Source organism: Schistocerca piceifrons, chromosome 7, assembly GCF_021461385.2.
Source record: "Schistocerca piceifrons isolate TAMUIC-IGC-003096 chromosome 7, iqSchPice1.1, whole genome shotgun sequence".
Classification (NCBI taxonomy): domain Eukaryota; kingdom Metazoa; phylum Arthropoda; class Insecta; order Orthoptera; family Acrididae; genus Schistocerca; species Schistocerca piceifrons.
In genome coordinates, this window is record NC_060144.1 from 51,352,348 (window position 1) to 51,377,413 (window position 25,066).

At 42.2% G+C, this 25,066-nt stretch overlaps 1 protein-coding gene across 1 annotated transcript in view; it reads right to left on the reverse strand.

The window, feature by feature from the left end:
* LOC124805414 (sodium- and chloride-dependent glycine transporter 1-like) overlaps positions 1 to 25,066 on the reverse strand; it is a 224,514-nt gene that overhangs the window by 30,353 nt on the left and 169,095 nt on the right. Inside the window, exons 8-9 of the mRNA XM_047265976.1 lie at positions 14,555 to 14,764; positions 1,898 to 2,068 (exon numbers count right to left, since the gene is read on the reverse strand). Coding sequence (XP_047121932.1) covers positions 1,898 to 2,068; positions 14,555 to 14,764 — 381 coding nt within the window. The remainder of the gene's footprint in view (positions 1 to 1,897; positions 2,069 to 14,554; positions 14,765 to 25,066) is intronic.

The following is a 25,066-nucleotide window of genomic DNA, read 5'->3' on the forward strand; positions in this document are numbered from 1 at the left end:
GGCTGGCAGAATTCTTCACTGACACCCTGCTGACTGGTCAACTTCCATAGGAGTTTAAAAAGGCATAGTTAATATCTGTTCTAAAACCTGACAAACCCAGCAACATTGTAGAAAGCTATCGCCCCATTGCCCTACTTAGTTGCTGCTTTTTGAAAGGTTAGTATATAACAGAATAAGTAGAGCTATCCTAGAGAATGTTCCAGTCGATCAGGCAGACTTCAGACCAGGGCATAGCTTCTGCAACCAAGTATGGTCTCTCACATCCTTCATGGAGTCAGGATACGAAATGAAGCAGAAAACATCTGTGGCATTTGTTGATCTAACTGCTTCCTTTGACACTGTGTGAAGGGAAGGCCTTTACAAATTTCTCTGCATAATATCCTGCAGACAATGACTCAACTGATTAATAGCATGCTAGAAGTTCCAGGTAATCACTGGAAGCAACATAAGTAAGGAGAGGAAGCTAAACAATGTATTGCCCCAAGGATCAGTTCTCTCACCATTACTGTTCAATCTATATCTATCTGATCTACCGGACAATTCGTCCAGAAAATTCTGCTATGACAATGACCTGGCTCTAGTTGCACAACACCAGGAAATGAAGACAACAAAAGACATTCTAACCAATGACCTGTCTGTATTAGCTTATTACTTCAAAATCTGGAGACTCCACCCAAGTGTGAGCGAACCAGAAGTGTGTCGCTTCCATTTAAATAATCAGTTGGTGACTGTAAAACTGGAAGTAAGTTTCAGAGACAGAATTCTTCACCATAATTGGAACCCAAAATATCTTGGTGTCATCCTGGACCATACACTATGCTTCAAACGACACCTTCTTAACTTAGCTCAAAAGTTGAGGAAACAACATCCTCCATAAGCTATGCGGAGCTACCTGGGGATCTTCAGCAACGACCCTGCGATCTTCAGCTCTGGGCTTGGTGCACTCAAGTGCTGAGTATTGTGCACCTGTTTGGATGAACAGTCATCATACAAGGCTTGTTGCCACCAAGCTGAATATGACAATGTGCATTATATCTGGTGCAATCAGATCTACTCCAGATTATTGGCGTCCACTGTTAACCAGTATAATGCCTCCTGATCTACACAGATGTACTGCCCTTATGAGGGAATTCCACAAGATCTCCAGGAATTCTAACCTACCCATGCATAGCAACCTGCCACTTTTAAATTGTAAGAGGCTGAAATCATGCCATCCAACTCTGTGCAATGCCACTGACATGGTTGCTAAGGATTTCAAACCCCTTGAAGAATGGAAAGGTTGGTGGGAAGCAGTGACAGATGTGCACCTGCATAACATCTTCTCAGGTACTAAACTTCCAACTGGATTCGACCTATCACACAAGACCTGAATTACTCTAAACAGAATCCATACTGGCCATGGCCGATGCAGGGGATGCTCTCTTTAAGTGGAAGAAGCTGCCTTATTCCGCCTGTGACTGTGGGGCTCCATGCCAGACTGTTCACCACATTGGCAGTGAATGCAGGATTCGAGCCTACCAAGGTGTTGAGGACTTCCTGCTAGCAATTCCAGATGCAGTGGGCTGGATTGAAAGACTGGATATTCAGTTGTAAAGTCAAACTTAAGTTTCTTGTGTGTAAATATGTACATATGTATATGTAATTTATTTTTATGATATGTCTGTATTAGCCATATGCTAAATAAAAAGCAACTTTCTGACAATACTCAGAGTATTTGGTTTTCACACTGTTGAACTTCATTTCATCTAAATGTGTCTCTAATTATTCACAGACTGTGCAACATACTATCTGTGTTGTGAAAGGATAATATAGAAAATAATACTGACAAAACATTTTAAAAATTACTGTATATGAACAACTTTGTTATTGGCTTCTTTGTTACTGGCTTCCATCTTACCTCGGTAAATGTTCCTTCTGTCACAGAGTGGATCTTCATAATGCCCATTCCAATAATGACACATACAGGGAAGACACCAATAGCCCATCCAACACCATCTGCCCATCTTGGATACTTGTAATCTCCATAACTCACTGGAGCATACTCAATCCAATTGAAGAACAAAATGAACTACAAAAAAGGTTAATATATAAAAATTAATCTTGTCACCATAACATAGAAATTACAATTTTACACTTACAGTTTAAAAAATACTCATGTCATTTTTATGAATTCCAGCAATAACAGTTTAACTATAACATGTTCATAAGTGTTAGAATGGAAGTGGCAATGTAGGTTTATATTACAGCTACGGTATTTAAGTTTTCCCTGTAGCTATCTCATTCTTATTGTTAAATATACACAAAATGCTTGATAATAAACAGTTACTGAATTGCAATTTTCTTGTTAGTATTTTTCACTTCCAAACAAAACATTTTCTCATTTTCTAGTATATACGCTCTAATTTCAAAATGTTCATGCTTTAACTTTGTTTATATCTTTTGCTAGAAAATTCCTCTACTTACATTTTATTTTAACCCAAGCTATACTTCTTATGTCTCAATAGGTACTGGGTGGTTATAATTAAAGTGCAGCTGGTCACAGAGATCCAGTGTGGGCTGCAATTATCCTATGGCAACGGAACTTGTTGGATATGCTAATGTGTTAATGCCCACCTGATTTATGCTGAAAAAATATTAGTTAAAATACTGTCCACCAGGTGCAATCTGGCACTGTAAACTGTTTGTATGACACCATGACATCTACACTGTCATTCCACAAGCCGAAGGTGAATGAACAGAATGGCTATTGAAAAGTGAGACCATCCACTGTTAGTGAAACTGTTTTATGTGAACAGCAGCAATTGCAGTACTACATTGAGAGAGTATCACTGACTGAAAGGTCTGAGCACAGACCCAACATGGTATACAGAAAAAGATAATGAAATTTGAAAACACTGGTCAGTGGTAGGGGCCCTATCCCAGTGGAAGTTACTGATGATGTTGCTGTTGCTGTAACCGACTGTGCAGCATGTACCCTTGACAGAGCTAGTGCTTGTGCAGTGTCACAAAAATTGTCCATCCCATGATCAACAGTATGGAAAGTTTTGCAATGTATTTTGCACTGGCACCTGTAGAAGATCCAAATGGCGCAGCAACTAAAACACCATGATCCACTGCAAAATTATGAATCTGCTCTTCTGTTTGTGGCACGGACTCACATCACTGACCGAACAATATTCTATGGAGCGATAAGGCACATTTTACACTACAGGGTGCACTGAATACACGGAATTGCCAAATTTGACGTAATGTTAGACCACATGCTGTGCGCGAAGAGCTACGACACTGTGACTGTGTGGCGTGTATTCACAAGTACCTTCATTCTCAGTCTGTTCATCCTTGAAAAGAATACCCCTAGATGACCTGCCAAGTCTGCATGTTACTGAAAGCTTCTTGCACAGCATGTGATTCCTGCTTTATAAGAGCGCCACTGTGTGGAAACCACTGCTCTCATGCAAGGCTGGACAACAGCTCACATTGCTCACCAAGTGAAAGACCCACCTAATGCAACCTTTCATGAACATGGTATCTCCAGAGGTTTTCCAGCATGGCCTACATGATCACCTGATCTAAATCCATTTGACTTTTGTCTCTGGGGATACCTGAAAGAACCCATTTATAGGACACGTTCAGAATCTGCCTGATCCGAAGGCCAGTATACAGGAACATTTTGCTACTTTCCACTGGGACTGCTGTGAGCAACTGTTGATCATGTCATTTTATGAATTCAGCACCTTATCGACATCTTCAGTGTTTGTACTGAACAAAGAGTGAAAGTGGCAGTTAATAACAAAATCAACATTATGCCTTTCTCACTTGTTCGACCTTTCCTGCCCGTGTCCTATTCCATTACAAATAGAAACATTTGTAAATGTCTTTCTTGCATTCACAGCAGCAGATTTGCATGTGGAAGCCAAAATTCAAACAAATTTTTTGCCGTGGTAAATCACATTATCATATTTACCAGTTTGCTGTCATATGATAATTACAATACCAGACCGTGTGGGTAGCTGCACTTTAATTATAACTACTCAGTACCTCCTGTATTATCAGTTGGCAACACTTGCTCTGTTAAATCACTTCAATATTTTAATTTTGGCTGTTATATTCTAATGTTCGCATTTCATTTCCTTCATTTACATTTTCTTGTAGCTCTCTAGTGACATGCATCATAGTTGTTTTGTGTTTTATATGCTAAGTCTACCATGTTTTTATGCACTATTTTCTGCACGTCTCAAAGAAGTACATGTTTCTATTATACTTAATACTTCTCCATCTACATACATTCTTTGCAAGCCACCATATGGTGCTTGGTTGGTTTGGGGAGAGGGGACCAAACAGCGAAGATATTGGTCCCATAGGATTAGGGAAGGGTGGGGAAGGAAGTTGGCCACGTCTTTCCTTTTACCTAAAGCGATTTAGGGAAATCATGGAAAACTTAAATCAGGATGCCTGGACACAGGTTTGAACCATTGTACTCCCGAATGCGAGTCCAGTGTGCTAACCACTGTGCCAACTTGCTTGGTATAGGGCTTGGCTGAGGGTACCTCATACCACAACTTGTCTTTCCCTTTCCTGTTCCACTTGTAATCAGAGAAAAGCAAAATTGGCTGTCTATATCTCTCTGTACAAGCCTAATTTTTCTTATCTTTCTGGTCCTTACACAAAATGTGTGTTGAACTTGCCTGTTCTCTAAATTTTCTTATTATTGTTTTGTGAAAATTATGCCATCTTCCCTCCGGGAATTCCAATTTGAGTTCATGAAGCATCCCCATAATGCTTGCATGTTGGTCAAACCTACTCCTAACAAATCTGGCAGCCCGCCTCTGAATTGCTTCGATGTCTTCCTTTAATCCGACATGGTGGGTGTCCAAAACACTCTAACAGTACTAAAGAATGTGACACATAAGTGTTCTATACATGATCTCCTTCATACACTTATCAGCCAGAACATTACAACCACCTACCTAATAGCCAGTGTGTCTACCTTTGGCACAAGTAACAGGAGTGATGCGTCATGTCATGGAAGCAGTGACGCCTTGGTAGGTCACTGGTAAGAGTTGGCACCACATCTTCACACACAAGTCACCTCATTTAATTTCCATAAATTCCAGTGGGGGGGGGGGGGGGGGGGGGGGGGTTGATGAGCTCTGACACCATGTTCAATCCCATCCCAGATGTGTTCTATTGGGTTCGTTCAAATCTGGCAAGTTGAGTGGGGGGGCAACACATCAATTGGAACTTGCCGCTGTGTTCCTCGAACCACTCCACCATACTACTGGTCTTGTGACATGGCACATTATCTTGTTAAATGCCACTGCCATTGAGAAACATATGGTCATGAAGGAGTGTACGTGGCCTGCCACCAAGTGTGTGATACTCCTTGGCTGTCATGGTGCCTTGCATGAGTTCCACTGGATCCATGGATACCTGTGTGAATGTTCCCCAGAGCTTAATAGAGCGGCCGCCAGCTTGACTGCATCCTACAGTGCAGGTGTCAAGGAGCTGTTCCCATGGAAGATGATGAATTCGCACCATACCATTAGCATGATACAGAAGGTATCTGGGTTCATCACACCTTGCAATATTCTGCCACTGTATCAACATTCAGTGCTGATGGTTGCGTGCCCTTTTCAGTCGTAGTTGCTGATGCCATGGTGTTAACAATGACATGTGCATGGGTTGTCGGTTATGAAGGCCCATTGTTAGTAGTGTTCAGTACACTGTATGTTCAGACATGCTTGTACTCAGTCAAACATTAAAGTCCAATGCTAATTCTTCTGCCACAATTCACCCCCTGTGCTGTTTTACCAGTCTTCCCAGCCTCTGATGTCCAATGTCCAACATCCAACATCTGTAATGAGAGGTGGTCGCCAAACCCCATGTCATATGTTGAAGACACTCACCTCAGTGGTCCTCAAACACCCAACAAGTTGTGCAGTTTCCAAAATGCTCAAGCTGAGCCTCCGGGTCATCACAATCTGCCAGCAGTCGACTGATTGATTGTGCAACTTCCTCAGTCTACACACGGACAGCACACTCACTGATACTATATCCATTGTGCATGTGTCTGATTAACGGTCATTCCTCACCAGGTGATGCTGCTATCACCTAGACAAATTTTTATCAATAGTAGGTCACTGGTCATAATGTTCTGGCTGATCAGTGTAGATGAGCCACACTTTCCTAAAGGGCTCCCAATACACCAAAGCTGGTCATTCACCTTCCCAACTACCAATCTCAAGTGCTCACTCCATTTCATATTACAACATTATGCTTAGGTATTTAATCAATGTGACTGTGTCAAGTAAAACAGCACTAATGCTGTATTAGAGCAATAGGAGATTGTTTTTCCTACTCACACACATTAACTTACTTTTTTTTTACTTTTACTGCAAGCTGCCATTCATCCCACTAACTAGAAAGTTTGTCTGTCATCTTGTATCCTCCTATAGCCACTCAATGATGACAGCTTCCCACGCACTACAGCAACACCAGCAAACATCTACAGACTTACACTCACTGTGACCATCAGATCATTTACTGTTGCATATTTAGAAAATTGAATGCATGAAAGGCAAGAAACAGAAGCTAGAATGACTACATTTGCCTAAAAAGTGCAAAGAAATTACCACCAGCAGGGCATAATTGGGCATGTCAGGATGTCAAAATGGAGCTGAAATGAAGAAGTGCAAGGCACGGCAAGATGTTGGCGTCGATCATATATGGGCACATACATGAGGGGCTCGCAGAACAGTGGCCGGAAGTGCCAATGTGGAGGGGGCTACTTGACCTGACATAGTGTAAACTTGGAGATGGCATTACCTATAGAGGAGCTGAGTTCAGACAGGCACACACGAGAGACATCTGTTTAGGCCAGGCCCAGGTTCTGGAAGTGTAGTACTCGCTCTGGCTCCGCTCGTGCTCATACTTAACTGCATACCTCTCTCTATGGGAAAGTACAGTCAGGAATAGTGTAGTTTCAGTCAAGTCATTCATTCACTTTTTGCTCAGACAAGCATTAAAGATTATAATTGTCCAAGTCTTGCCTTTTGTTCACATATTTCTTGACCGAGTTCCATAATTCCTTCAAAACGTTCAGTATGCCATTCCCACATTAGTTATAGGACTTTTTCTTTTCTGGTGTCAGATGTGGAGTTGCTCATCGATTAGCATGTGGTTGTTGCCATGCTATGTGATACTGGAGTAGGTGAGTTCTATTTGTAACATCAAACCCACTCAGTCCGACACTATGTAAAATGGTGGACTGAGTTTGAGAACCTGTTTTGTATTATTTGAACAACCAGAATGCAGACCAGTGGCAGAACCAGGAACCAGGTGAATTAAATAGTGTTCCTGCCATCCTGCTCTCATGAAGAAGAAGGTAGACCCTTCAGTGCCAAGGAATGGATGGCACCAGTAGAAGAAAGAAGAGGAGGCCACGACTACCTCAGCAACAGATGGTGCCTAGGAACAAAGAAGTCATCCTGGCAGGCATCCAGGCAGCATGGGGCAACAGTAGCATAAGTTTACAGACAGTGCAGTGGCACTGGCAGCTACAGACAGCAGCATGAAGGTATGGATGATGGTTCAGGGCAGCAGAAGGCACACATCATCATCATCAGCAGCAGCAGCAGCAACAGCAGTGGTGACAATGGACAACAGCACAAGGGCAATGCTTCATAGCACACAGCACACAGCAGCAGCAACAGTAGCAGAGGAGTTCCCACTGTGAGTTAAAAAGCTAGCAGGCATGTCATATGATGTGATAATTCTTTCAAGGAACTAATGTGCATGAGTCACCCAGTAGGCAATCCTTTAGTTACCAGATTTGCTAAAATTAATAGCTCAATTCTTTAATGACACTACAACCACTCTAAACAAGTTCCTTGGCTATTATATTGTGTTTGAACTTATCAGTCCTGAGCAGAAAGATACCTTGTTAAAATTCGAGAAAATTAAAATACTTGTTTCAGCATGCAACAAGTTGTTAGTTTTGAGACCTACCATACTACTAGAAGACTATGCCAGCAAAAGTACACTCCATTTCCATGCTTGTCTGATGTTTGTCAGTTGGCAAGAATTTGGAGAAAGCACAGCACAACTGAGCTCAAAGTTGGGTAAAATACAGCAGCACTTAAGGGAAATTATTAGAGGTACTATGTGACATTCAGAATTAGAAGGCAGCCTTGCACTTATTTGGAAGTTGAGCCGAGCAGTGTTTTTCCATGGGATTTATGATAATAGGATAAAGACATGAGTGTGCATGCACAGTGAACAGTTATCTTTAGAAGAGGTTATAGATATCTCTCTGACAGAAGAGAGTGCAATAGCCTTGGCCCCTAGAAAAGATGATCACCTGAGGCACTGGTGTGGTGCCAAAAAGAAGGCTGAAAAGAAAGCCCAAAGTACTTCATATGCAGGCCATGCAGTCTGAGATTCTTGTACGAATAAAAGAATATGGAAGGTAGGGCCAGTAATATGAGGAAATTGTAGGGAAACAAATCAATCGTGGGCAATGACATGTTCATGGTGTCAGTGGTGAAGTCATATAAGCTCACATGCCAAGATGAATGTTTTAAATGGAATCAAACCAGTCACAATGCCAGAGACTGCTCAGAGATCACTTGCTACGAATGGAACCTGCATAGGTCAAGTAAAATCCAGCAAAACTAAGCAAGGGCATAAGAAAACAGTCAACTTACAAGCTTACTGAACTGGAGTGCCAAGAAGGCACTAATAACTGCCTGAAGTTTCTCGTGGATAGTGGGGTATAGCTAAGCCTAGTTTGGTGAAGCTGTTTGAGAAATGGCAGAAAGTATAATCCAGCCAAATGTATTAGGATTCAGGAATTGCTAATACACTTGCAAATACAGAGAGAGAACTGTAATCCTGACATGAAGGATGGGGAGCAGAATGCAAGTGAGGTGTTACTTCCATGTAACTGTAGAAGATGTGGACCTTTTATTTGATGGGCTACTGGGTCAAGGCTTCTTCAAGGGAAATGGAGTTGTTATCAGTTATGCCACCAGAAGCCTGTGGATCCATGAGGCATGGATCGAAATGAAGATAGAGTAAGAATGTGAGCTCAGCACGGTGAAATTAGTATTATAAGTCATGACTTCTAGATATGGTTGCACAGATACAAGAAAGAGAATAAATACAACAGAACAAATTCAGACATGGAGCAAAAATCATGTAGAGAATTGAAGACAAAGTCGCAGAGTGAGATCTGCATAGTACATTTAAAGGAAAGAGAAGGCTCTTTTGGGAAAGGCTTCTTAAGCATGGAGCAAGAAACACATGGAAAGGTGAGAGCGAGTAGGATAGGAAGCAATTAACTGTCGAAACACAACAAAGGCAGACAACAGGGATTATCAGAGAGAAGCAAACAGGGCATATGCAAAATGAAAAAAATAGGGCACCAAGATGAATGGCTGTGCTGAATAAAAATAGGGGTAAACAGAATGAGAAAGGTATTCATTCCAAAACACAAGATCAACAAGGGTGCTTGAGGCATTAGCTAAAATAGAATCAGGAGAATGCTTAACAAGTGTGCCACCACTACAGATGAGAGTGTGTCAGCAGACTGCCCACAGTCAGTAGTGGAAACAATAACAGGGTAGGCACTGATGTGGGAATCATTCAGAGTGAATTGTGTTGGTAAAAACAAGCCACAGTTGAAAGCAAGAGTAAGTGTACTAAAATAGCACATCCAAGTAAGTCATCTGAATGCAGAAGAAGAAAACAGCTGTTATACAGCTATGTACCATGTACAGCGAAATGTTACATTCACTGATATACAAACTGCGTATACATATAGTATCAGACACAAAATTAAAGAGCTACCAGAGGCAGAGAGTAGGGTAATTTGCTCATGGCCCTACAGCATGCCACAAGCACTAAAAGGAGATCCATCGAGACATTTGAAAGGTATTAAGGAATGACATGATAGTGCCAAGCACAAGTGGTTGGAATTTTCCATTAATTTTTATTCAGAAACGGATGGATACCACTGGAAAGCAAAAATGGTGAACAGTCACTGAATATGATCTCCATAAATTCAATATACCCACTGCCATGAACAGATAAAATTCTTTACAATCAAGAAAGGCAAAGTATTTCTCATCCCTAGATTTAGTGAAGGGTTATTACTGGATCTTATTACACTGAACAGGATCAAGAAAAGATGGCTTTCAGTATGCAATATGGGCATTACAAATACAAACTAATGCCCATGAATCTAAAAACAGCTCAAAGTACATTTCAGAAGTTGATGAATTCCATTTTGACAGGATTACAAAGTGACAAGTTGTTCACCTCCTTAGGGGAACCCAATAAGCAGCTAACAGAAGTATTTGAAATATTTAGACTCCATAATATAATGCTACAGGTGGATAAATGTGAATTTTTGTGAAATGAGGTATGCTATTTGGGACATATTGCATTAGCCAAGGGCTTGAGGCTAAACCCATGGAAGGTCAAAATTATGAAGTCCATAGCATCAGGACTTTGAAAAGAACTACATAATTATCAGAAACATTTGCAAAATGTCTACTGGAGCAGTTTTGAGTTGGGGGAAAATCGGAAGTGACTTACTTGTTGCATACGCCTTGAGGTCACTAAATAATGTAGAAAGAGGGTACTGTGCCATAAAATGAGATGAATCCGACCAGGTGGTGTCAATCCGATCATTTACCGGTTCTTCCACATTTGGATAACTGAGCGTAGCATTTTAACAATTACATTGCAGCTGACCATTGTCGTGAATTCTTTACTAATTGTTGGAGTGCGCGCAACTGGCAATTCACATTGTCAGTAGGTGTGTGATTCTTGTGCTACACTCATGTAGTCAAGACAACAGTGCGAAAACTTCTGCTGGCACTTGTTACTTCCAAAGTGTAACTGGTAAGTTGCTATATTATTGCTTGCATACGAATGTCTTACATGATACAGTTTCGTTTTTTTTGTTCATTGCTAATACAGCTTAGTCACTATGTAGGCTTAATTACAAAATTGCATTTTTGTAGGGTGAATCCGATCACACGAGTATACCAAAGGTTCTGGGACTACATGAAAATCAAACTACAAACCAGAATTTCTTCTAAATGCAGTGAGAGCTGTCAAATCGGGAAAATTAAGCATCTGGAAAGCTTCAGAGCAATACGCAGTTCCATATACCACATTAAGTGACAAAATTCAAGGCAAGGTACAAATAAAAAGTAGGTGGCCAACCAGCATTAACCAACAGTGAGGAAAAAAAGCCTGGTTGAAGGATTATTGTGTTGTGTGAAATGAGAGTTTCCTCTGAGGAATATAGGCATATCTCAATGAAGCAGGGAGGCTTGAAAAATGGTTTTGTTACAACTGAGCTGGGCATGAGTGAGTAAAATCTTTTCTGAAAAGAAATAAAGAACTAATGATTAGGATAAGTGAAAATGTGAAGAGGGCAAAGGCAGCAGGAACAGGAACAGGAACAGGACATTAAATTTGTGCTTCTACCACCTAGTTCTACTCATTTGTGTCAGCCACTTGATGTTAGCCATTTGCTGAGCAATAAAAGATTTTAGACTGTACATGTTTTGCAGATAGCTCCTGATATTTACTGTTCATAAATCACTAACATGGAAAGTGGAAATGTCGTGTGGCTAGGGCCTCCCGTCGGGTAGACCGTTCGCCTGGTGCAGGTCTTTCGATTTGACGCCACTTAGGCGACCTGCGCGTCGATGGGGATGAAATGATGATGATTAGGACAACACAACACCCAGTCCCTGAGAGGAGAAAATTTCCGACCCAGCCGGGAATCGAACCCGGGCCCTTAGGATTGACAGTCTGTCACGCTGACCACTCAGCTACCGGGGCGGACAATCACTAACATGAGTAGATAGTATAGCAAACCTGTCACCCAGCTTGATTACGTTTAGGTTAAAGCTGGAGGAATATGACTATCAGATCATGTATAAAAGTGTCACCTATGCGCTCTCATGAGTGAGAGACATCGGGGCAGCTGGTGCATGACAGGAAGATGACAGCAGTATTGGTCAGAATGCAGCAGAGGAAGCTGCAGTAAGGGTCAGCTACCCACAGGCAGTTAGAGACAGCAGTGTTGTTGATGTGGACAAGCCCGCAGTAGGTGTAACCACCCAGGACACAGAGCACAAGACAGTTAAGCTGAGAACAAAAGAACATTACGTTCCGAAATGTGAAAGCTGTGTCAAAGATACAGAAAATTTTATCTGAAAATGCAAGGCAGCTGAACCAAGAATGGCATAAGAAATAAGTGAAAATGAAAAATTTGCAATATTAAAACAGTTTCAAGACTCATCCACTTGATGTGACCTTTTTTAGACCTTTAAAACTAGATTGGAGAAATGGTAGCTGAGCCTATTGAATGGAAAGATGGTAACACAGTAGCAAGGGTATTATTTGAGAAAATTATACTGAGGTATGGAATACTGTCAGCATTGTTGAGTAACATGGGAATTAATGTCATGAGTGAAGCTATGAAAAGAGTATGTAAACTGATTCATATTGAGAAGACATATACTGAGGTGACAAAAGTCATGGCATACCTCCTAATATCGTGTCAGTCCTCCTTTTGCCCGGCATAAGGCAGCAAATTGATGTGACATGGACTCAACAAGTCGCCACAGTCCCCTACAGAAATACTGAACCACACTGTCTTGACAGCCATCTGTACCTGTGAAAGCGTTGCTGGTGCAGGATGCATTGTAAAAACTGGCCTCTCAAGTGTGTCCCATGAATGTTTGATGGGATTCATGCAGTACGGATGGCCCCAACAACATACCGAATGGACCGCTCAGGATTGGCATCACGTTCTCTTCACCGATGACTGTCGCATATGCCTTCAACCAGACAATTGTCAGATACGTATTTGGAGGCAACCTGGTCAGGCTGAACACCTTAGGCACACTCAGCAAGTGCAGCAATGTGGAGGTTCCCTGTTGTTTTGTGGTGGCATAATGTGGGGCCGACGTATGATGCTGGTGGACATGGAAGGTGCCATAACAGCTGTATGATACGTGAATGCCATCCTCCGACAGATAGTGCAATCATATAGGCAGCATATTGGCGAGGCATTCGTCTTCATGGACAACAATTCACAGCCCCATTGTGCACATCTTGTGAATGACTTCCTTCAGGATAATGACATCACTTGACTAAAGTGGCCAGCATGTTCTCCAGACATGAACCCTATCGAACATGCCTGGGATAGATTGAAAAGGGCTGTTATGGATGACGTGACCCACCACCAACCACTCTGAGGGATCTATGCCAAATTGCCACTGAGGAGTGGGACAATCTGGACCAACAGTACCTTGATGAACTTGTGGATAGTATGCCACGATGAATACAGACATGTATCAATGCAAGAGGATGTGCTACTGGGTATTACAGGTACCAGTGTGTACAGCAATCTGGACCACCACCTCTGAAGGTCTCGCTGTATGGTGGTACAACATGCAATGTTTGGTTTTCATGAGCAATAAAAATGGCAGAGATGATGTTCATGTTTATCTCTATTCCAATTTTCTGTACAGGTTCTGGAACTCTATGAACCGAGGTGATACTAAAAATATTTTTGATGAGTGTAGTTTGTGTGCTACGTATTATAGAAATGTATGTAATCCTTCAGTCATTCACTTATTTATACCTTAATGGTGATAATATGTAAGTTATGAATGGGCTATGTTTAATCACTGACATTCCCAAATATTTAACAAAATTTTGTAGTGATATGTGGGAAATGAGAGCCATGGATTAATGTTTACACAATTTTGGAGCTGATGTTACAAAATTGTCCTAATGACAAGGTCTTAAAAATAACTACAAAAGAGTATAAACATGTCATATCATGAAATTTAATTACTGATAGGTTCTATGAATGGCATTTGGAAATGATTTACAATAGTAGTTTTACTACCTTATTTATTAATGAACCTCATTATTGCATCACGGAACTATTCTTTTGGGATATTAGGCACCACTCATGGACAGCTGCCTGCAAATCTCCTTCGTTTTTGAATCTCTTACCTCACAGTGTATCCCTCATGTTATTGAACAAAGCATCATCAGATGGAGCAAGATATGATTAATATGGTGTGTGTGCCACAACAACGAACCTCCATTAGTCAAATTTACAGTCAGGCACTGCTGGTGTGGGGCCACGCATTTCGTTCTGCTAGCGAATCCTGTGATGCTGATATAAATAGCATTTTGTGTGGGAGCTTCTTGACAACTCACTGCAGATAAATATTTATAAATATCTGTTGTTTTGGCTCCTTTCTTGCACAGAAACCATGTGATCCATCTTTGAGCATGATATTTGCCTTCCATAGCTTTCTCTACTTAACAACAAACAAGTCCTGCCCTTTTACTATACACAGTGTTCACAACTGATATCCAGCATCTGCATACTGTACAAGAATCAATACATCATCCTATGAGAGGACATGCCTATTGTTTGAGTGGCATTTGTAAAACAACACAATTGTAAATCATTTCCGAACATCTCTTGTAGTATTTTTCTTACCAATAAGGCTGCAGGAGTTACAATTTTCCACATCCACCTCCAAAAAAACTTCCATGTTTCTGATTGTGGACCAATCATTTCCTGTATATCGGCAAGAAACCTGTTAGCACCATAGACCCAGGAAATGATAATACATTCCACAATAGCTATCAATAGGACTGACCAGTTGGCTGCATATTTGTCCACCAACTGGAGCCAGTACATACCACTCTGAAAATAAATATTACCAAATATTAATGTGATGTATCTTATTTTATGTGTCAGTTAGACATTAAATATGATATAATATTTGTAATTTTTTGTGCTAACAAAATATGTAGAACATAACATGCTGTCATGTGAACTAACTTCATATAAAACACTTTGAACTGACAGTCTGCCAAACTTTACAGGTTCGTTAAAGTGAAGGAATCTATCATAGACCATTGATTAAGGTCACATGCCTCACATATGATGGGATTTACAGGTCAGAAGGAGTTTCATGAGACGGAAATAAGACAGATGGCTCATTTTTCACATCTCATACTGGTAGAGATAATACCTTGCCACATTCAATAACTGTCTGAGGTAAATTCCTTCCCTTTCAGGAACCTGTAATACTTAATATATCTGTGTCTGTTTTCTCTTCATTCTGAAAACTGGTCTGGCGCAGCTTTCCATGCAGTATATCCTGTGCAAAAATTTTCATCTCTGGATAACTATTACAACATATACCCATTTGAACCTGCTTACACCACCTTGTCAACACAACAGGTGGGGTCATCTCAAGTAGGGATGAAAGTGACTTGCCCCTCCTTTCCTACCTTTCCCAATCCATCCCTCCATTTCATTATTATAGGATCTGAAGGTCCATGACAGAACATGAATTCTGTAAACCAGCACAGTACCTCTCAAAAACCCTCTAAGAAATCAGTTTTCTAGATATGAAGATCTGAGCACTGCTAAAGACAAATGATTTCAAGTGTTATCTAAACAGAGGCATTGGTAGTTGAGTGAGCAGCATTTGAATCTTTTAATGATGTCACTGGTTTGATTCTTGTTAACCACAACTTTCATTTTTTAACTTTACTTTATATTTCACATTATCAGCACACTGAAGTGTTAATTACCAAATACTGAACAGTATTTTTAATAATAACATTCTTTTATATTTAATTGCTAACTGCATGAAAATATGAGTATTCATAATTAATTAAAAATTGGTAATAAATGAGATTGTTGTGACAGTGCCCTCGACATTTAACAGTGCCGAAACGACAGTACGCGCAAACGGCGATAGAGGCGCTCTGCAACTCGGGAGCGCCACCTAGCTACAAATGGCGCCAAACGCATGTCATGGCACGGCAGTTGAATGACAGATACTGAGTTGTTCGCATGTAACCAGCTATTGTTCTACGTTTGTATATCCACACAATTATTGGTGATTAAAGGTTATAACACTTTTTGGCGACGAGGTCGGATATTTTTTTTTTTCACTGCATTGTGGATTTGTGTGTTCGTGATGGGGCAGACATGGAACACCTTATGCAAGTGCTCATTGAACAACAAACACAGCTGACGGCTGCTATTCAGGCGTTGTCGACGTCGCTTACTCATCGTCTGTCTTCCTCTTCTCTGCCTCCATTCCCTCCTTATGACGAGGCCACTGAAGACTGGGAGGATTATGAGAAGTGTTTGCGGCAACACTTCTTGGCTTTCGTCGTTGTCGATGCTCCTATGTGTAAGTCGTTATTTTTATCTTGGATTTCGCCATGGATCTATCAGCTGCTATCTCAGTTAGCCCCTTTGTGGGAACCTGCCTCTCTGTCCTTCCAAGAAATGTGTGACTTATTGTCTAACTATTATCGAAAAAACACCCACGTCGTTGCCACCCGCGTGGCATTCTACCGGTGTCGTAAACAGCCCCATCAATCTTACCAGGCTTGGGTGGTGGAACTACACGGTCTGAGTAGGAAATGTCAGTTTGTCACAGACACTCATCATGAGTCTTATGCTCATTCAATGGTTAGGGATGCTATTCTATGGCTTGCTCCTGATAAAGAAGTTCGGCAACGTGCCCTACAACTGCCAAACACGTCGTTGTCGGAAGTTCTAAGCATCGCTCAATCCTTTGAAGTGTCTCATGCTGCTGGTGCGCAAATAGATGTGTGGTGTGATGTAGGTGCTGTACAGTCAACTTTCGACACGGACAATTTGCCTGTTTCACAGGAGAACGAAAATGTGGCGGTGGTTCACTCACATAAACAATGTCGCGTTGGGCCGCAATGCTTGCAGCAAAAACAGCAACCACAGAAGCAGGTTCGTTCCGCACTTCCTTCTTGTCCACGTTGTTTCATACAGCATGACAGGGCCACGTGTCCAAAATGTTGGGCCACATGTAATTCATGTAGGAGAAAAGGCCACATTGCTTCTGTGTGTCAGTCCCCTAAAGTTCCTGTCAACTAGGACGAGGCATCGGACATGGATGTTAACTGTGTGCTTTCTCAAACAAATAAGTTGTTTGTTACTGTTTGTGTTCTGGATAAAGACATTCGCATGCAAGTGGACACTGGCTCTGCAGTAACTCTCATTAATTCTCGCACGTATTTGGAGTTGGGCTCCCCTCCCTTGTCTCCAGTTACGTGAAATCTGAGAACTTACAATAAACAGAAAATGCCTATCATTGGCCAGTTTGATGCTTCCACTGCCTACAAGTCTGTTATTAGGCCCCTCACGTTTTATGTGGTGGATCATGCGGGCACTGAAAACCTGTTCGGTTATGATGGTTTCCAGTTGTTCGGGTTCACCATTGATGATGATGTGCACCTCATATCTGAGGATATTCCGTATCAACAGCTGGATGGATTGTGTTCTGAATTTTCGTCCGTGTTCTCTGCTGGTCTGGGTCGTGCCAAGGATTTTGAAGCCCACATTACTCTTAAACCTTCAGCTCACCCTAAGTTTTTCCGGGCACGCCCTATTCCAGTGGTGTTGCGTGCACCTGTCAAGGCTGAGATAGACAGGTTAACAGCTTCAGGGATTCTCCTTCCTGTTACCTCCAGCGAATGGGCATCGCCAATTGTTGTGGTTTCTAAACCAAATAGGAGTCTGCGATTGTGTGGTGATTTTAAAGCCACTGTCAATGCTCAGAGCCTCATTGACACTTATCCTCTTCCCCATCCTGAGGAGTTATTTACCAAGCTCGCTGGGGGCCAGTTCTTTTCCAAACTTGACTTATCGGAGGCATACCATCAGTTGCCATTGCATGCTTCTTCCAAGGAATTTCTCGTCATCAACACTCCTTGTGGGTTGTATCAGTACCAGCGGTTACAATTTGGCGTTGCTAGCACGCCGGCCATTTTTCAGCGGTTTTTGGAACAGCTCACGGCTTCCGTTCCCGGCTGCATAAATTATCTGGATGACATTGTTGTCACGGGGGTCTCAACTGAGGAGCACCTTCGCAATTTGCGTTCACTGTTTCGGGTTTTGCATTCGGCTGGGTTGAGGTGCAATCTGGACAAGTCACAGTTCTTCCAACCCTCCATTGAGTATCTTGGTTTCCACTTGTCCCGTGAGGGTATACGTCCTCTACGTCAGCACATTGCGGCCATTAACGCTCTACCCCGGCCGTTTACGGTCAAAGAACTTCAGGCGTTTCTAGGCAAGATTGCTTATTATCACAAATTCATTCCATCCACGGCGGCGGTAGCTCATCCTTTGCATCAGCTGTTACGCAAGAACGTCCCTTTCTGTTGGTCCGATGAGTGTGAGCAGGCTTTTGTCCACCTGAAGGCTCATTTGCAGTCGGTGCCTTGTCTTGCCACATTCTGTCCAGGTCAGCACTTGGTTCTGGTGACTGACGCGTCACAGTATGGCCTGGGGGCTGTTCTCGCCCATCGGTATGAGGATGGGTCGGAACGACACATCGCCTATGCTTCCAAGACCCTCAACGATGCGCAACGGCATTACTCTCAAATCGAAAAGGAGGTGCTCGCTATCATTTATGCTCTAAAAAAGTTCAGCGTTTTTTTGTATGGTTCTAAGTTTCACCTCATCACCGACCACAAGCTGCTGGTCTCTCTGTTCGGCCCATCAGTGTCGCTTCCGGATAAGGCAGCTCACCGCCTGCAACGTTGGGCCTTATACTTGTCTCGTTTTCACTATGAGATTCACCATCGCCCCACGGCCCAGCACGCCAATGCTGACGCATTGTCGTGATTGCCGATGGGCCCCAACCTGATTTTTGATCGTGATGAACTACTCTGTTTCCACATTGATGAGGAAGAACGTCGTGCGGTTGAGGGTTTTCCACTTACAGGTTCACAGGTCGCGTCGGCTACTGCGCGGGACCCAGTCCTGCGTCAGGTGATCGGTTTTGTTCAACGGGGTTGGCTGGACAGGACCAAGGGTCGGGCATTGGATCCCCTTCGCAACTACCATGCCTTGCGCCTTCGTATGTCTGTTCGTGATGGTGTTGTTCTTTTGGCCACGGATGGCACATCTCCACAGGTCGTGGTGCCAGCCTCTCTATGCAAAGATGTTCTCAAACTGTTGCATGAAGGCCATTGGGGTATTTCTCGGACTAAGTCCCTGGCCCGCAGGCACGTTTATTGGCCCGGTATTGATTCGGACATCACCCACATGGTTGCAGCGTGTGGTCAGTGTGCTCAACAACTGGCTGCACCTCGTACAATGCCCTCTCCCTGGCCTGATCTGGTGCAGCCATGGGAACAGGTGCACGCTGACTTTGCCGGCCCCTTCCTCGGTACTTATTGGCTACTGTTGATTGACGCCTTCTCGAAGTTTCCGTTTGTTGTTCGATGTCCGTCGCCCACCACTGTGGCGACGACACTGGCTTAGTCCAAAATCTTTGCGCTAGAAGGTCTTCCATCCACGATCGTCATGGACAATGGCCCTCAGTTTTCTTCACAGGCCTTCCGTGATTTTTGTACTGGACAAGAGATTCATCATGTTACAGCACCGCCTTTCCATCCGCAATCAAATGGGGAGGTTGAGTGCCTTGTCCGCACTTTCAAGAGCCAGATGAAAAAATTCCTTAGTGATTTTTCCACAGATGACGCTCTGCTGCAATTTCTAAGTTCTTATCGCTTCACGCCTCTGGGTGACTGCAGCCCTGCTGAACTCTTGCATGGCCGCCAACCACGCCCTCTACTGCACCTGCTTCACCCTGTCAGGCCTTGTACTGTGTCCCCTAGTGCGGGAAAATACTCAGTGGGCGCCGACGTGTGGGCACGAGGGTATGGATCTCGCCCTAAATGGATTCCAGGGGTGGTCAAAGCTCTTCGCAGCTGCCGGCTTTGTGAAATACGTATGGACGACGGCATGGTTATTCGCCATTATGACCAGATGCGCCCACGAGTGGTGGCCACGCCGGTGCCACCACCTTTTCCTTTGCCTCCACCAGCCCGAGAAGCCAGTCCTGTCGCTGCGGCCGATCTACCATACATGTTGATGCAGCCGACGTCGCTGCCGCTTCCGAGTACACCGTAACCGGCCCCAGTCGCGACGCCGCCTTCTCCGGGACACATCTCGCTGGAGCACACCCCCAGGTCCACGACACCTATGGATGCTGCTCCGGAGTTTTCACCCATCATCTCGTCCAGGAGGCACGTTCCACGCACGAGCTTCCATCCTGGACATTTCAGAGCATAGTCTCGTGTCTCTCCGCGGGATCTTCTCAGGGTCTCACAAGAGGCCATGGATGTCTCCGCACTGTCCATGTCTCCAAAGAAGTGAGTTTTTTTTTCAAGGGGGGAAAAGTGTTGTGACAATGCCCTCGACATTTAACAGTGCCGCCACGACAGTACGCGCAAATGGCGATAGAGGCGCTCCGCATCTCGGGAGTGCGGGAGCGCCACCTAGCTACGAACGGCGCCAGTCGAATGTCACGGCACGGCAGTCGAATGACAGATACTGAGTTGTTCGCATGTAACCAGCTATTGTTCTACGTTTGTATATCCACGCAATTATTGGTGATTAAAGGTTGTAACAGAGATATGTCTTATTGTTAAAAAACTACATATAAAGTTTCTAATATCATACTTGTATTTATTCATGATATTTAGAAATAAAAAGTAACCTATTTTCTATTTGATATTTTAAACTTATGTGCCAAATTCCAATCCATTATTAATAGTCACATTTTCATCCAATGAGTAATTAAAAATAAAAGTTGTTATCTACATTTTATCTTAATTTTGATGCAATGTTTCTTAAAAACATTCCAATTTTAATTCAAATTAAAGCAAAAAAAATGGACAGTAAAATTCTCAAAATTTTGAACAGTTAACAGTGTTTGGGTCTTCAAATCTTCAAAGTCAATTTTTTCTAGTGTTTTGTGAAGTTCATTTACTTTAGGAATTTCATGTCTTGGCACTGACATTTAAATACCATAAATATGAAAGACATCTAGAGGACAGAGCAGTCCATGAGGTCCCCTTGTTAGTGTCTGGCTTACTTTAGTTGTTCTTGCTTTAGTGCTGCTTAGCAAATGCTTCTGTCGTAAATATTGTCAAACTAAAAATTGAAACACTCCAAAGTTCTAAAGTAAGGAACAATGATCAAAGGTCAACATAATAACATGTAACAATGATAGGAGCATTAAAAATCTGAAAAATAAATAATAATACATAAAAAATTTAAAAAATGCTCCAAAATAAACTGAAATGCATCTTATTAATCACTCCTGAAAAATTACTTGGACACCTAAATTTTGAGACTGGAACTTCTTATTGGTAATGTAGTAAAAATGTTGTTCATAAAATAACCTCCATAACAACAAAACAGAGTGTTACTGTCCTGCAGAGGTATCTATCACTTATATTTTGTGATACGCACACTAACAGATAACTTCGACACAACAAGAGACTGGGTGCAGACTTACTACAAATTATCATTTCTGAATACAAATCAGAAGATAAATATAAGCAGTACAATTGTCAAAACTGCTGTTTTTTTTTGTCAAAGCCTTAATGTATTTGTATGGGGTGTAAATTGTTTGGTTGTTGCCATTTTAAGCACATGTTGTGAAAATGCAGCAATTACTAATGTTACTTGGTGGTTCATGCAGAAACCGTTCACTGTACTGTTTACTTGTGGATTCCTTTATTAATTCCACAAGTTGCTTTTATTTCATTCCTGAAGCATATATACAAGCTACCCGAGAAGTGTTTGTACCTCTCTTTACTTTGTACAGTTGGGGAAATAAACAATTGTGATTCTTCCATCTCTTCTGGTGAATTTTATAACAAAATAGCTAACAGGTGTATTGCCAGATTTTATTGTACAAAAGGCACAATATTTCAGCAAGAGGTCCTGCTGTCAGCAACACCAGGTCTTCCAATGAACTGATATGTGTGTGTGGGGGGGGAGTCAGTTTGGGGAAGCCTTATATTCCCATCTCCACTACCCCCACTGTCCATATGCCACTGCATGCATTTAGGTAATAGCAGCAGCAGCCCTGTCAATCCCACAGGTCAGTTCTTTATGTTTGTTTAAAATTCCATTGATACAGCTAATTAAGCCAAGAGTGGGGTACCAAACTATGTTGAGTTTATCATGGTTGACAAGTTGGTCCCTGGTTTGAATCTCAATGCACTCCTTGCAAATGCTGCACAAGTAATGAGATGATGGAGACAGAACTCTGGTGTAGTTGTACTCCACGTCATGTATTTTGGAAAGACTTCTACAGCTGCAAACCACTTTATTACCTGTATGAGAGACTGGATTGTTGGAGTCATCTAGACTACTTCTGACGCCCCACAGAGCACACCCACAGGCTGATAAATATTGAAATTTGAACATCTTTTGGAGGAACCACCTATAGGAACTACTTTCAAGACTATCATCAACCTGACCATCAGTGAATTGGATAGGAATGTTACTTTAGCCCTGGAGAAGGGCCTCAACATTGCACTCACACCAACTTCAGACAAGGGCAATACTATTGACATCCTTTCTCAGAAAGATTATATTGAGAAGATGTGGAGCCTGCTGTAGGATGAGATGTACCAGAAGATAGATAGTGATCTGACCACCTAGACAGAGAAGATATAACAAAGCTATGTATATGTGCAGTACAGGCATATTGAGGGGGTCAGGATGGGCAGCACATTCTTGTTGGTAGTGACTAACTTGTATGTAGAACATATCAAAGATGAAGCACTTGAATCACTATCACTGAAATCAACCTGCTTATCCTGTATACTGGTATCACGTTTGTAATATGGACACATGGAAGACATGGGCTAAACAGATTCCTTAACACCTCAACTCCCTTCCACAAATATTAGATTAATGATATAGACTGAAGTGGACATTAAGCTACTCTTTCTGGGTATCATGATGAAGAGGAAGGCAGATAGATCTTTGGATCACAGCATATACTGCACCCAAAGACTCACACTGACTTATATCCACATGCCGGCAGCTACCACTGTCGGCACAGAAAACTGGTGTACTTAAATCCCTAACACACAGAATATGTATGCTCTTTGAGCCAGGGAAGGCACTCTTTAAGAAAAATGGCTTCACTGATGGACAGATTCAGTAGGCACTATATGAAACTCCTGCTTCCCTAGCCTCCAGACTAGGGAGGAACAGGAACAGAGAATTTCCACTGTATTTGTGCCACACATGATGGCATTATTGGGGAAAGTAGGATACACCCTCTAGAAACACAACATTAAGGCTTTCTGCCCATTCACTAAGACACGAGTGTTACCAAGGATGATCTTACACTTCACAAGGCCATAGTGTATCAAATCCTCTGCTGGTATGGCACCATATGAAGGTGTCAGCAGAAGAATGTGCTAAACCTTAATTTACTAAGAATTGGACTCATAATTTTATGTGTCGTGTTTCGAATGTGCCACATGCTGGTTAAGTAGTGATTCCCTAAGTATCACTAGAGACCACTATCTACTATGCATATTTTGTATTATTGCATTTATGTTCTTGTCTTTGAATTTAACCACACATATGAACTGCAAAGTCTCAAAATAAACCCTTGTATGTTAGCACTTTCTTCTGTTCACAGACATGCACTGTTGAAGACTGCTGCTGAAAACATCAGTGATATACTCATTTCATGCAGTCCAAAAAGTCAGCAGCCAGGAAACACTGCCTTTGTGAAATGCATGGGGTGAAGTACCACTGCACCAGAGCTCTGGCTAATTACTGGAACTGCATCATTAAGGAATCAATTGAGATTCAAGCCAGGAGCCAACATATCAACTGTGACACATGCTACAACCTTAGTACAAGTTAGTTTAATTATAATCAAGAAGGAAACTTTTAACAAACAACCTTAGTACAAGTTAGTTTAATTATAATCAAGAAGGAAACTTTTAACAAACAAAGGGAACTGACATCTGGAATTGATGGAGTCACTGTAGCCATGAGACTGAAACATGGTGTGAGTAGCAGACAGCTTGCTGCAATCGACACACTGGCAGCAATGCACTTCTAGGAACCGACTGTGGATGGAACACTGCAGGACAGTGGTAGAGGTGCAAGCAACCTCCATGCCACCAGACGATCATTTTATCAGTACACCTGGTGATGGCAACATGACCAATACTGAAATATGGTTCCCTTTGGGCACAAACATCTGGCAGTCGACTTGTATATTATTTACTTAAATAAATAGTTGTTTTATTGATAACTCTCCTCTGAAGCTGACAAGAAGCATTGTTGTCAATATTATGTTGTTTTGTTTTAGTATTGCTTTATTTCAGTTGTGGTGCCATGGCTAATGTGAGTGGATGTAGTCACACTGTTGAGGAAGGATTAGTGATGAGGGTAAGGGTAATTGTGGGTGCTAGAACATCCACAGATATGAGATAATGAGCATTTTATAGGTTGCTTTGAGAAGAACCCACTTCATAAAGCAACCCTGCCTAATAGGGAGAAATGTACTTTTGTTTCAAACAATGGAAAATCCAGGATGGAATGTAACAATATTATGAAAGGAAAGTTGCTACTTACCATATAGTGGAGATGCTAAGTTGCAGATAGGCACAACAAAAAGACTGTCACAAATAAGCTTTTGGCCAGCAAGGCCTTCATTCAAAACACACATGCGCGCGTGCCCACACACACACACACACACACACACACACACACACACACACACACACACACACCACGACTGCAGTCTCAAGCAACTGAAGCCACATTGTTTCAGTTGCCAGAGATTGCAGTCAAGTGTGTGAGAGTTGCATTTGGTGTGTGTGTGTGTGTGTGTGTGTGTGTGTGTGTGTGTGTGTGTGTGTGTGTGTGTGTGTGTGTGTGTGTGTCATCTATTTTCGACAAAAAAGGCCTTGCTAGCCAAAAGCTTATTTGAAACAGTCTTTTTGTCATGCCTATCTGCGACTAAGCACCTCCACTGTATGGTGGGTAGCAACTTTCTTTTCATAATATTGTACTTTTGTTTCAGGCACTTTAAAAGACAGACTACACAGTGCACATAGAAAAAAACATGAGAGTAAACATGTGCTGCTGTCACTTAAT